Raw genomic sequence first — 15,848 nt, 5'->3', positions numbered from 1 at the left:
CTATGCAAAATGAACAGATCTTTACCTGCGTTTACATTAATATAGTACAAGAATCTTTAAAGTCAACATAAAACAGAAACTACAGTCAACCTCATTATAAAGTGTTGCAGCTGTGACGTCAAAACTTTGAGTAATTTGCTAGTGGCTTTGAGGTGTTATTATTATTATGGTTGCTTACAGTAAATAACGTCAACTGCACAGACTTGTACACAGATGTAGTTTCTTATTAGAAACATAAGCTTTAAAAAAATAAAGCAAATTTTTCATTCAATTTTCAGAATCAGGTCCATCGTGAATTAGCTGAACCAGTGGGTCTCATTCACTAAGCATGCATATGAACATGTGAATCTGTCAATGTTTCATATAAATTATGACTACAAAATATATATATATACAAAATATATAATAAACTTACACTCATTTACAAAACACCCATACACTCTTTCATTCACACACACACACACACACACACACACACACACACACACACACACACACACACACACACTGCGGCCAATTTAGCGTATTCAACTCACATATACTACAATGTTTTATCTATTTTAATACATTTTAGATTTTTTTCAGGAGCTTTTCCAGGCAAATGGAAATCTAACTCAGTGATGGTCAAACATTGTTTTGTAATTATGCGATAAAAAAATACCATGCAATAGCAATATATTTTAGACATTATTATTATCATTATTATTAGTATTATTATTGTTATTTTTATTTATTTATTTTTTCTATTTTAAACATTTTTAAATGCTAATTAATGTTTAAGACACTTTTAATGTTAAAAAGCTGCATCACAGTTTAAAAAAAATATGAAGCAGCACAACTTCACGATTAGGCTACTTGAAGAAACGAAAATTATAACAAACAACATTTCTGTAATAATGTTTGTAACATTTTGTTTTCCATTTAGAAATAAATCAAGTCAGTAAAACTAAGTATTACATTAAAGGGCACCTACTTTAACACTTTTTCGAGATTTAAGATAAGTCTTTTGCATCTCCAGAATGTGTCTAAAGTATTTAAAGTTTCAGCTCAAAATACCCATCAGCTTATTTTTAATACCTTTTTAAATCTGGGAAATTTGAGCTGTTATGGCATTGTAGCTGCTTTTATTTCCTGTGTCTTCAAAGCTGGTTCTCCCCGCCCACCATTCCCTACGTGAGTGTCATAGCCGTAGGCTTTACATAGATAAACAGCACAGTGACAGACAAGAATGAAGCAGATCTCCCTTACTACAGTAACAACTTTCCCAGTGGTTATTTAATGTATTTGTTGTGGAGTTAATTCAAACCTTATTGAAACGATGAGTCACACACAATGTCATTATAAAGTTCAAATGCACATGCACACACACACAAGTTTAGCTTTGCACTGTTTTTGCATGGCAAGTGTGACAGGACACATGTTACTATCCACTGCTGTATGGAAATGTGTTATGTTAATGTACAAAATAAACCTGATTTAAGTGCACGAACCGGGATTGAAGCATCTTCTTTTATAATTGTACTGACACTATGTGGCTGTGGTGATGAATTACGTAGCAATTTTACTGTCTTTATTACAAACATGCACTGTTTTTAAAAAATGTTTAAACTAGTAAAACTTATTCTTGAGGTGCAGATGATCACAGTGAGCTGAACAGATCTTTTAATCCCAGTTGGTTTGCGTCCTGTCTTGTTGACATGATTCTACACGTTACTATGGAGTCATGTGAATATGCGGCAGTCAATAAATTTGGTGCGCAAGGAAAACCGCACTTCTACGTGCAGTGGGTCTCAAAATGGGAATGATTTGGATCCTTATTTAACATCAAGACATTTTTAAAAAGAGACTTAATGTGTTTCTATCACCGCAATGACTGTGGACACACTATAACAACATACAGTTCTGTCCAAACAGCTCCCAAAAGTTGATCTTCATCATAGGTGCCCTTTAATGCCCATGCAATATAAACACCATGATACATTTTTTATGAATTATTTTGTTACTATATTGTTGATACTGTAAACCAGGCTTAAATGCAACTTTATTTCAAAGCTATTTAATAAACTATGTCCCCCATCTATCTCACCAAAAAAAAAAAAAAAAAAAAAAAAAAAAAAAAATTAATATATATATATATATATATATATATATATATATATATATATATATATATATATATATATATATATATATATATATATATATAAACACTGATTCAGTGCATATATTAATAGATCAAGAGGTGAAACTTTTTATTTAATCTGCAAAGGGATATATAAATAAATAATTTAAAAAAAGCTTTGAATAAACAGTCCCATGATAAAAAAATATTGTAAATAATACTGATTAAACATTTTTTTCCCCTGGGTATTTATTGTATAATCTCATCATCACACATCTGATCACTGAATTTGCTGTCACTTACACTGCCGGTCAGAATAGTTTCTCTCTCTGTTTTCAACACTTGAAACTATCTTGGTTCCTGGAAGTGACTGAGAGTTAGTTAGACCACAGCCCCAGATAAGGCCTAAGCTGAGACTGACGTAAGAACCTGAACATGATCAGAATGAGATGAAGGGCTCATGGCGGTGCAGTGGCGCATGTGTGGCATCCTGTACAGCCCAGAAACACAAACCTCTAACATCCCCTGTCACACACAGGCCTGCTTCTGTAGCAAACAAACTCAAACACGTAAACAGCCTGAGCCCACATGACATGCAACCACTTTTATAAAAATTCTCACAGGTATACAGAAGATAAAACCCCTGCATCCAAGGTCAGTAACCCCGTGTTAAGGCACTACATTTCTCGTTAATAGTTATGAGAACTGAAAACAGCCTTCAGATCACACGCTTAACCTTAAAGTCTACCTTTGGCAGACTCGTTTATCCAAAGTGACTTACACTGCACTGAATATGATCACTAACATTGTGTGCTGCTTGAGTAAGAGAATGAATACAGGTATGCGTACAAGCCAATGGGACTTTCGTTCTTATGCAAAGCACAAAAGAATAAATTTTGAAGAGTTGTTTTTGTGCGTAGGATGAAACTCAGTGGTTCAAAATACAGGTTATGCCCAAAGTGTACATTTCGTTTTCTATGTGCGCCTTAGCATAAACAGGGTCTATAGAAAATACAAGACATGTCACTAAATATAATTATGAATGGGGAAAAGTGCAATGGTCAGTATAGACACTCTAGGAAAGAAGCCCCACTTTCTAATAAAGGACCAATCATCGACCAAATATAGACTGACAATTCTGCGGGGAGGGCCTTGGTCCAGACGTATGTTCTTCACGACAATTTCTGCAGCTTCATTGTGCATTTGAATTCAATGCATTTGAATCTCAGCGAATACTTACCTCACATACATGAAAAATACAGTAAGCCTACATAAAGCTTGAAACTCCACATTTGAAAATAAATGTTCTCTGGTGTTGCAAGTGAACGCAAGATACAGTCTTTCCCATCTGACTTTTTTATTTCTAACGAATTCATACCTCTGCCTTTCAAACGTAAATCACATGACCGCAACCACTTGAAAGGCCACAAACTTATAAACAATGAGGTCGTTGTCATTTTTTGGGGGTAAATTTTCCTTTTGGAGAAAAAATACCATAAAAGACCAGTGCAAAAAGACTTTTAATGATGACAGAGGATGATTATTGTTCATTATTTTGGTAGTTCGATTGACATACTTACTGGGCCCTATCTTACACCCGTAGCAGTAGATTGCAAAACGTGTTTGGCGCGATTTGTTGCTATTTTCAGACCTGCACAACTCTAATTTTCTCGTTTTGCACCACATTGTTTAAATAGCAAATCTATTTGCACCACTTTGTGGACTCATGGGTGTGCTGGCCTATAAAGGAGGTAACTTTTGGCATGTTTGCTATTTTGAGGAACTGAACTAGACTGCGCCATTGATCAAGTAAAAGCTGGTCTAAAGTCTAGTGCAGAGCACGTTAGTTATGCACTCATGCAGGTTCAAACACTTAATACACGCAGGATGTACAGCAATACACAAATATCTTTACATATGAAAAAAATTTAATGGATTAAAATGTTACAAAAATTATTATTCACTACATGGATATAAAAAACACTACCTCCATGTCTTCTTCATGTCCGGGGGACTTTTTTCAGTTTATTCATGACAATTAGCATTTTTATTTTCATGTTAATATTATTAGCAGTATTATTTTTTATATCAATATTTATATTTGTTTTAATTAAAACAAGTTTAGATTTGTCCACCTGTCTGGTTTTTGGGAATCGTATGCATCACCATATGAGGCATAGGAATAGGACGTGTGTTTGGATATAACTCAGTTTTTTGACCACACTTAGTTATTATTGTTCATTTAGTTTGCTGAAAATGTAAACAAAATATAGAAATACTTTTGAAACAAATCTTTACATTTAACAAACTTAATTAAACATGTAGGCTAATAGATGTCTTCAGTGGAGTGCGTACAACACCGTTTCCTTATCCACGAAAGTAAAGGAGTAAAGTAAAGTGTAAGAGTATAATAAAGAGAAAGTAAAGAGGCCGAATGGAGGAGGCTCGTTCTTTATCATATGACGCAACTGAATCTTAAAGGGAATGGGAGATGAGACTCTGATTGGTTTAGTGCACTTTATGCTCAAAACACATCCATAACTCATTAAGAGAATAAGCACAACCCTGTTAGATCATGCATCGCGGCGCAAACCATATTTTTCTGTCCTTAAAATAGCAAAAGTTGATTCGGACACACCCTTAATGCTTTTGCGCCACGTGCTTTAGACTTTTTGCCTAGATCGTTAAAATAGAGCAGTATTTCGGAAACAGCCACAAAGGAGGCCAGTGTCGTGAATTTGTCTGCTTTTGTCATGATTCGAATGTTTATAAACCAAATTTGAGTCAGTTGTTAAATTTAATTGCTGATTCCAAATATGAAATTTCATTATAAGCTTGGCAAACAAGAATTTGATAATTAGATGTTATCGCATTCAAAGTGATTGCAGCTGCATTTGCGTGGCCAAGAGGCTAAGATTTGCGTAGCTAAGATAGCCGCAGAGTGAAATTATTTGACTTAAATGGACTTTCACATAAATGCGGCAGTAGGTATACAGCCTTTCAAAGCATACTCCATTTGATAGCATGCACAAACAGAGGTGGTTGAAACATCCACAGCAGAAAGAAACTTTCTTACCCAACATCTGCAGCTTTTCTCTCCACACTTTATGAGCAATAAAATAAAATAAAATTTTCAACTTGAGTTGCTGAAATATTTCAATCCCCTCACGCATGTACACTTTTAATATAGGCATTGTACTATTTTGCCATCTTCAGTAATTTGTTGTTGTTTTATCACATTTTTTGTCCACAAGGTGTCAGCAGTTGAGCGTTGACACCTTGTGGACCAACAAAGTACAGCAAAATAGTTCAAAGCGCACATGTAATTTGCATATGTATTACAAGCACAGAAAAAAATTGGGCTTTTGAATTTTATTTTTTTAAGTGCGAAATTTATGATGCACGCTCAGTAGACATTAAAGTTAGCACTAAGATTACGTTTGGAAGCACAAGTTTTTATGAAATTACAGGCTACGCTAGAGTATTACTAACTCTATTATTTAATTTGTTTTTGCAAGTCTTCATGTTAAAGAAATCATTAAATCCAGAGTATTGAAACCTGTCGGTGGGAAAATTATGGCACGTATAGGCAACACTTTGATTTTTGATTGTAGGACTTCTACTTCTGCTGGACGAGAAAAGAACAATTTAATTTTTAGAATATTTTTGCTCAGGAAAGAATTTGACTTTACTTACTGCTAAACATTTGCTGTGTCTGGATGTGAATAAATCTAGAGTAACGACATTTTCCTGGCACATATCACAAATGTGCACTTCAATAAACTTACAGAAAGCTTGTTAACATGTTTACATTCTGGGTGAAAAAAGTGCAAGTGACAAAAATCAAACTATCATTGTCTTGTCTTTTGCTTAAGCCGTTCATACATTACTCTCACATGGTCACCCACTGAAGCTAAGCAGGGCTGCGTCCGGTCAGTACCTGGATGGGTGACCACATTGGAGGTTGCTAGGTTGCTGCTGGAGGTGTTGTTAATGAGACCAGCAGGGGGCACTCAACCTGCGATCTATGTGTGTCCTAACGCTCCACTATATTTATAAGGACTCTATACTGCCCAGTAAGCGCCGTCTTTCGGATAAGACGTTAAACCCAGGTCCTGACCTGTTATCATTAAAAATCCCAAGATGTCCTTCGAAAAAAAAAGTAAGGGTTTAACCCAAGCAACCTGATCATATTTGCCCACTGGCCTCTGTCCATCATGGCCTCCTAACCATTCCGATATGATAATTGGCTTCATCACTCATTGTCTCCTCTCCACCAATCAGCTGTTGTGTGGTGTGCGGTCTGGCGCAATTTGGCTGCCGTTGCATCATCCAGGTGATGGTTAGGTAAACACATCAACATGATTCTCTAGTTTACCGGCTTATTAAACATGATTGGGTAGAAAATTTGCATAAAAACAACACTAAGTATATTTGAAGGTAGACATAAATTGGACTCCATTGACTTTGATAGTAATGAAAAAAAATACAGACATATTTCAAACATTCTTCTTTTTAGTTTCTCAAAGTAAATTGAGAAGTTTGCAATTGTACAAAGTTGAATAAATGATTAACTATCCTATCAAAGCATGAATATGACCTGTCATGCAACTTTATGATGCTCCATACAAATGTGCAGATTATAAAACAGGAGGAAGCAGGATAAAAAGTTTGTGCAAAGAGAAGAAATGGCACAGGGATGTAAGCTTACAGTACAGAGTGAAAGAGAGAGAGAGTGACTGATAAGCGACAGAGAAAAAGCGGTAAAGGAGGAAGTGAGGAGCGGATGTTTGGGTTTTTGAGCCCATTCATTTTCAAACACACAAAGCAGTGAAAAAAGATGAAAGAGAGAGAGAGAAAGACACCTGAAAAAACCGCAGTCGCACAACAGACTCGCGCTAACATCAGGCTTTCCCGAAAATGAGGGTCTGTGAAGTGCTGAGAAGAAAACAAGGTGAGAGCACGAGAGGCCCATTGACGTAAGAGCCAAGGCAGCAAACAGACAAGAGACGAAAAAGACTGTGTGAGAGAGAAATAAAGTAAGAGAATGTTGTCTTTCTATTTGTGTTTGTGCAAATGCAGTTTACTGCATAGCATGACTGACAGATATACATGCAAACAATAGACAGAAACCAGGAAATGGGGATCTACTGGAAACCAAAACATAGCGAACAAACATATCAGTTCAGGGAAGAAATGTGGTTAAAATGTGGTCGAAAAATCTCACCAAACAGAAAGCCACCAAAAGTCTACAAAACTAAACATTGTATTATATTAGGGGGAAAAAACACAAACAAGCTCACCTCATCCTTTGCATGTTATTTTGAGCTTACATGTGAATTTCTTATTTCTCTGGAAAATAAATAGAGTTCTGCAGAACTGCACCGGCCACTTTTTTCTGCAAGCAAATGTAGTACCTGTAACTATGTTCCACCCCTTTAGATTTATGTATTTGACTTTTATCTAAAGTGAATTATAATGCAATCAGTGTGGCATTAAAATGCCATTGAAATGACTTCACACAGATTTAATTTTTAATCCAGCTCAGAGATGGCATGGATGTATTTACAAACAATTACAAAATTATGCAGTGATAATAATGCACAGAAAAGCTGCTAAGAAATGTTTGAGCCATGAGTAAAGTTAAAACACATGAAGTAACGACTGAGACATACGTTACCCCCTGAGAAGTTGCTGTTCTTTCTTTTTAATGATTTAACATAACAACCGGCACAAAATATTTAGAGCTAGATATGAAAATGATTACATTTTGGTGTCATTCATTCACTTTCCTTCGGCTTAGTCTCTTATTTATCAGGGGTCGCCACAGCGGAATGAACCACCAACTATTCCAGCATATGTTTTACGCTTCCAGCCACAACCCAGTACTGGGAAACACTAATTCACTCTCGCATTTAAACTTGTCTTTGGGAAAACAAGAGCACCAGGAGCAAACCATGCAAATATGGGGAGAACATGCAAACTCCACACAGAAATGCCAACTCACTCAAGCCAGCGACCTTCTTGCTGTGAAGCGACAGTGTTAACCACCGATCCACCATACCGTCCTAGATTTTTGGTGTCACTACCAGGAAATAAATTAAATTTATTACAAGGCCGTCTGGAATACTTGATTCGGATTGCTTGATTCGGAATGTTGCAACATTCCAGGATTGCTGAAATGAATACCACAGGATCATCTGGGAATTTCAAATAATCTCGACTGTCGTAAATATGTTCATATTACCTGTCATGCCGCTGTTTTTCACTGTTTGGCGCCATCTTATGACTCAATAATACGTAGGTTAGTGTATGCTCCATTTGTGCTTCTGTCAGCTTTGCCTTCAATTAAAGAATTAATAAACTATTATGGCTCAGAACAATGTTTTTGTCTAATTTTTGCGTCTTGTGGCAGTAGCTGCATGTGTAATAAGCAAGATAAAACACATCCAGGTGATTGTTTTCACAGAATAATTCCCTGTTGGGCTTTATCCTACGATAACAACCACCTGGATGTACTTTATTCCTTACTTTTTTATGACATGCTGTAAATGCTGTTTACCTGCAGTGCTGGGTGATTGGTTTGCATGAAGATGTGTTATAACAATAAGCATACAATGTTATGTATGGAAATGTGCTTAATGAGAGCTATTGGTGAATAAGCAATTTCAAGTAACAAAATTTTGGTCGGTTTCTCATAATAAGTCAATAACGGTTATATCTAACAAATTATGCGAAACACTTTTACAATATATTTTGGAAATTGTGAAATCATTTTGATGCTTGAGGTGCCTCTTTATTCATTTTAATGGAAAAAAAGCATGAGCATGAGAAATCAAAATGTTTTTGCTTTTTATCCATCCATTGAAAGGACTTTCAGAATTCAGAAACTGTTGTTATTAGTGACACCGGTGGTCATTAAGTGAACTACAGCAGACAACTAACTAATATTTTTTCATTCATTTTCTTTTTGGCTAAGTCTTTTATTCATCAGGGGTCGCCACAGCAGAATAAACCGCCAACTTATCCAGCGTTTTACGCCACGGATGCCCTTCCAGCTGCAACCCAACACTGGGAAACACCCAAACACTCTCATTCATACTCATACACCACGGACAATTTAGCTTACCTATAGCGCATATTTATATTCCCCTACAGCGCATATCTTTGGACTATGGGGGAAACCATAGCACCCAGCCAAGGCTCGAACCAGCGACCTTCTTGCTGTGAGGCGACAGCTCTACCCACTGCGCCACTGTTGTTTAGCAGTATTATAATACTCGTTCAGATGCCCTACACACTGCTGAGAGCAACTTTCAGACCAATACGTTAACGTGCTGCACGCTCTCCTCTCAGTAACAAAATAAACACGCAACAAAAATAATGATGAGGAGAAAACAGTGGCTAAGGAAGAATCTGACCTTAGTGAAGTGGTTGTGCTTGCACAAGCTCTGCAATTTACTGGTATCATGTTAAAAGATGATGTCATTAAAATTACACTGTAAAAGTTAGTCTGTTTATGGCAAGCCTATATTTGAGATTACACGTTAAACAGATCTGGCAAAATGGGAACATAGTTTGAATGAATCCTTTTTTAAGATCTTTCAGATCTTTTAGAATTATGAGCATCATAACAACTCATTTCATGTGTCATTGAACGGATGTGAGAATATCAGGAGCAAAACATAAGTCACCTCCTTTTAAAATGTCTTAACAAAATGCTGCAACACTAAAAATAACCTAGGAAATTGGGGAAGATCTACTTTTTTAGAATCTATTACAGATTGTTCCTATTGTAAATATATCACATCTCAATTTTTAATTAGCGATATGCAATCTTAATGTAACATTTTTTTAACACCCAGATTCTGGATTTTCCATTAGATTTATCTCTCACAAATATTGCCCTAACTTCAATGGAGAGCTAATTCATTCAGCTTTCTGATGATGCATAAATCTCAATTTCAAACTATTGACACTTATGACATGGCCTTGGTCACATACTCAGCATAACTGAGTACACCCCATTTTGAAAATGAATATTTGTATCCATTTCTCAGTGAATATAGGCAATGTATTTTGGTGCATTTAAACAAAACAGATTTATTAAACAGATATATTTATTAAAATAATATTTTAATCACCAAACATATTTAGAAATTGAGAGATAATACAACTAAATTCAAGCAAAATATTGCAAAAAAAAAAAAAAAAATGTTCAGCCTACATTATTTCAACTAAATTTTTGCATTTTGTTGCATCTCTTGATTTGTCCTATTTTTTAAATTTGTATTTAATATTTTTCTATAACATATAAATTTGGCTGTACTAGTTTTGGATTGTTATGGCAAGTTATTTTGTAAGCAACAGATTTGGCTTTAGTACTGACTGATCTAATGTATATGCACAAATGTAATATTGTATAGCTTCCTATTAAAATATGAATTTAAAACATATATTTGTGATATATATATATATATATATATATATATATATATATATATATATATATATTATATATATATATATATATATATATATATATATATATATATACATACATACATACATACATACATACATACATACATACATACATACATACATACATACATACATACATACATACATACATATATATATATATATATATATATATATATATATATATATATATATATATATATATATATATATATATATATATATATATGTGTGTGTGTGTGTGTGTGTGTGTGATATATATATATATATATATATGGTATACTTATATATGCTAAGCACTTTATATTAATAAAAGGCTAGATTAAATCTGTTCATCATCATAATCATGTTTCTTCAGAAGGCCTGATTCATATGGACTGCTTTTACGCTATCAATATTTTATCTTAATTGAAAACACTGACTTCATAGACCCATTTTCTCTCCTGATTAGAAACTAAAAAGTTTTAAAATTACAAAAAATTGAATTTAACAAAAGTCTAAAATTTCCAATTTTTCAGTGAAATGTCAAGGGTCTTTCATTAGGAAACTACACAATCAGGAATTTAGTGAAGGTGAAAGATTTCCCCTTGAAGGTTTTGCAATGGGACAAAGTTAGTCACTAGGAACCACTTTAACCAACAAAAATTGTTTGGATTTCAGTGACTTCTGAGTTCAATGTGCTTAATACATTGCTACTCCATTAACAATAGACAACCAACCTTTTTTCACCGGAGACTTTTGCTCAAATTTCACTACTATGACCTTGAAGCACATGAGGCTGAGTAAATAATGACTGAGTATTTCTTTTTTTGGGTCTGCTATCTCTTCAAGTAAACAAATGAGACAGTTGCTATAAAGCTGGGCGGGATGAGTCAAATAAATATCTAGTCAGTAAAACAAATACACATCCATATCATCACATCTCTCAAACATATAATCAGCTCTGATTGCTTACTAAGCATTTCAGGCTTCCAGAAATGTTTTTGACTGTTGCTGACTAAACTGGGATATCAATATTGCGTGACACCAGGTGTCACATTTGGAGAAGTTTCACTCACATGAGAAATGATATTTTCATACTGAGTGACGCTTCAGATATTACAGTAACCCAGTACATATGCCTGTGTTGGTGCCAAAGCCTTAGAGAGCCAAATATGCTCATTTCTAGCATCCCCATGAAGAGCCACACTCATATACCAACCCCTGAAACAGCAGCACGTGAAATAGTGAAAAACCAGTGTCTCTCAATTTGTCTTACTCATACCAATACCCTCCTCCAGAAGCTATCTCCCCTTTCTCTCTTGCTCTCTCCCTCTCTCTCTCAGAGAACAGAGGATCTCTTTCTTTGCTGTGGATCATCAGATAAGATGATTTTGGTGGGCTCTCTGATCTTGCTGAACAGGAAGTCTAACAACACTGATGAAATGTAGGGGTTACCGAGGTCACAATGACTCCCTACTAACATCTTGACTCTTGTGATTCAACCACAGACAGAAGGCACGTCCACATTTTTTCAAACATACTAGATTGATGACTTAGGAATATTTTTAGACTTCTTTTTGTTCAGGATGACTAAGCAAGAGCCAGAGTTACATATCTAGGAACATTTTTGGAATTTCCAAAAGGCAAACAAAAAGTACATGTCAGCTGTACTAATACTTAACCATAAATCAGACCAAGTTTTTACACATTAATACTAAGAATACTACAGTACATCACTGCTATGCCCTATGACAATTTTGAGGGAAGATGATTTATCATGATCAGTTATGATAGTTTTTTTCCTTAATAGGTTTTTTCCCTTCACTTTTGTCAATTGGTGAAGTTTGTTCCTCGTTGCTTTGTCATTAGCTTGCATGGTTCGGGACTTGTGGAGCTGCACATCAATGGATTTGCTCTTCAGTGTTTGGACTTCCAGCAGTGAAATATAAACCACACTGAACTGAACTCAACTTCAACTGGACTGACACAGTTTCAGTCTACTAGAACTTCTATGTTAAGCTGCTTTGACACAATCTACATTGTAAAAGCACTATAGAAATAAAGATGAATTGAATTTACATAATAATTGAGGTCTCAAAAAGAAGGACTCACGTATCACCGTCTTCATCTTGACGTGTCGCTGCAGCAATATCTGCGAGCAGCCGTTCTGTGCTCTCCAGCGGTGAAGGAGGTGAAAAAGTAGGAACTGGCATGTGCATGGGTTTCTGTGGACTGCCGTAGTGCTGAGGCCAAGGGATGCAAGGATAACCTGGTTTAAATCCAGAGGAAGAGAAATATTAGTATTCACAAACTCAACAACACCACACACACCTCAATCCAATATAAATCAATGGAGTTCATTGGCCTGCAAACCCAAATTAAAAAAGACCTTTGCCTTCTGTGGAAAGTATAGTTTCTTGTAATACTACTTCCTTATGTCTTACCAACTAAGGACAGTTATGAATAGATATGTTTGCTAATTGGGTTCAATCTTTGGACATATGACAAAACAAGATCGTTCCGCATAGCATGCTTTCATAAAGACCAAGAAATCGGATTGCATTACAGCCAATGTATGATGGCTTTTAGCATGGACGTTATAAGTAAATTATTAGACTAGACATGAGTAAATGAGCAGAAGTCTATTTAATGTTTTGGGGGCCCTAGGCAAATGGTGTGCAGGGAGATCCCTTTAAATAAATGCTTATCAAATGATCACAGACCTCCACCATCTAGCTTTTAAATTGACTGATCTGTTAATTAAAGTTTGGTTTGATATCAGGGGCTGGTTGCATATACATAACCATTATGTTAAGTACTAGTTTCACAAGCTAATAGGTACACAAGGGGTCTTCAGTCTTCTTTTTATTTTTTATTAAAGTTAGCCCAATCTACCTATTGCTAACTTTTTAGCCTAAACACTTTATGTGACTGGCCTCTGGTATTAAGTGAGCAGATTTAGTTATTTAGTATGATAACACCCACATAAGCTTTTAGACAACTTAGAAAGAAAAATGTGACTAACAACATTTGGATGGGTGTGGGTGGGATATTTGATTAGATTTCATGCACAGTTTTTAATGTGCATGTGTCAAATCCAGTACATCTTTTTATATTATTAATAATATTATTAATATTATTTTACAATATATTATTGTCCAAAAAAATTTTTATTACAACTATCCACAGTTTCACCTACGTCTGTTAATCCACTGACACGTTTTGTACGCTGTTGAATCAAACATCCTGCTGATCAGCTCAGTGGTTTCGCGTTGACTGTAATGTGCGCTGACTGGACTGACCATGACTGCGCAATAGTATTGCAGACGCACGCGCACCACATGAGTGGACACACAGGCTACTTTCAAAATGACACCAACAAGCCGAATTACAATTGTCTTTAAATAGCCTATAAATGAGTGGTTATTAAAAATAAACACAAATAAACAAATTATTAAACAAATAACTTACGATATGGTGTACAAGATGTGTTCAATATCAGCCGCGCATCTGCGTCTCTGTGAGTTCCCTCGGGGATCCGCACTTTTGGACTCTGGTTATGTGAAACACTTGGATTATGATCCACGTCCACAGGGAAAGGACGTTTCCTGATAGGAAGCTTGGAGAATGAGGAATCCTTGCCCGCAGCGTCCGTCTGATTGTTGCACTTCGCGCTTGGGGTCACAGGTTTGGTATGCGTGGGACCCTCGCGCGTCCTGTTTCCCCTGTCACTCACATCATCAGTTTGGGTAGTCTTTGAAACAGAGCCATCACAAGTGTCCCGTGATTCATTAGGATGAACTCCGTGCCCGTTGAACTTGTGCGCCGACCTCACCTGTGTTTCTGGGGTTTGTCTTGGGCGACGCTGGTCTCCAGTCTGCGCGCAGATCCCACGCTTGTTGGTAAGATCCAATGGTGAGCCAGATCGCGCAATGTGATTACTGTCACTCATGGTCATTGTACTCAGGTAGGCGATATGTGGCTCCTAGACGAATCCTTTTAGCAGCATTATGCCAGATGATTCCGTTGACTTGATCCAAAGTTGAAAGTCACCTCATGTTGCCTAAAGTAGCTAAACAAGGAGATCGTTCGGAACAGCTAATTGAAGGACTTAAATTCATAGTCTAATTGTAAAGTTTAAATGAAGAAAATGAGCTGAATTAACATTCTAAACAATAACTCATGCAACTAGTATAATAAGATAATGACAGTTGGCTATGTCATGTGCATTAATAGTAGCCTATTATTATTAGTGATCACGCGCTGCATTCATGCTGATAACCTCTGCGCTGTGCTGCTGTCTCTATGATCTGAACCAAATTCACAGTCTCCTTCTCTCATTCACTCTAATTAGGAAGTAGGTGGGTAAGTGAACTGCGGGGTTTTCCCTTTTCTGCGCTCGCAAGCCACCCTTTGCGACACGACTGCAACGCGCTGCTGAAGGTCTGTGCAGATGAGATCAAACGTTTAGCATTTTAAGATACGTTACATTTAGCAATTATCAGCCTATACACGTCTTACAAGAGGTAATGTTTCGTTTTGGAGGATTATTGTCGGACGGGAACACGGCATTGGTTTCGATTTGACTTTAGTTATCTTATTAGTTTTAGATCAGAACTGGCCGTTGAGTCTGTCTTACATATGTCAGCGTTTGCAATCATCTGTCGGTGTAACTAAATGTGTTGCGGGCTGTTGAATAACAGGTGTGTAGTTTTGCTTTCCTTTCTTTTTTTCTTCTTCACCCTGGTGCCTGGTAGGAAGCGGGCTGGATCTCCGACGGGGATCTCCCTCAGCTGTTGTCGGGAAACCTGCCAGGCCCAGCCTCCTGACTTCCTGTATTTGACCACATTTACATCAGGTCAGCGGATCATTAATGGCTGATGGAACTGATAAAATAGTGTCCTTTTTTGCATTGAAGATTAGATTTATGACTCATACTGGTGGGGATGACAACAACAACATTACTGACTTTTCACTATCTCAGCATCTTATCTGGAAAGCACCACCATTTTGATTAGATTCCTTAAAGATAAACAACCCAGCTAGTTTCTGGTTCCTAGAACCAAACCAAGAACAAAATGAAGCCTAAGAGCTTTCAAAGAATGGAAATGAGCATTCCAAAAAAGAGAACTGTATTCAAATGTTGGGATGTTTACTACACTGAATATAAACTTACTTCACAGTGATAAAATAAGTCTAGCCCTATATTATGAATATGGGTAGACAAATAGAATTTGGACTATGTCTAGCATCATCATAT

The 15,848-nt window shown here is 36.2% G+C and overlaps 1 protein-coding gene across 1 annotated transcript in view; it reads right to left on the bottom strand.

Annotated features, from left to right (window-relative positions):
- The window catches only part of bcl3 (BCL3 transcription coactivator), a 29,561-nt gene extending 14,515 nt beyond the window's left edge, over window positions 1-15,046 (bottom strand). Inside the window, exons 1-2 of the mRNA XM_056475939.1 lie at window positions 14,060-15,046; window positions 12,701-12,857 (exon numbers count right to left, since the gene is read on the bottom strand). Of these exons, the coding sequence (XP_056331914.1) occupies window positions 12,701-12,857; window positions 14,060-14,546 (644 nt within the window). The 5' untranslated portion in view covers window positions 14,547-15,046. The remainder of the gene's footprint in view (window positions 1-12,700; window positions 12,858-14,059) is intronic.
- Between the last annotated feature and the right edge of the window lie 802 nt (window positions 15,047-15,848).

The sequence above is a fragment of the Danio aesculapii genome, chromosome 16 (assembly GCF_903798145.1).
Source record: "Danio aesculapii chromosome 16, fDanAes4.1, whole genome shotgun sequence".
In the NCBI taxonomy this organism is placed as follows: Eukaryota; Metazoa; Chordata; class Actinopteri; order Cypriniformes; family Danionidae; genus Danio; species Danio aesculapii.
Note: the sequence above shows the minus strand (reverse complement) of the source record. Positions and strands in the feature narration are given on the sequence as shown.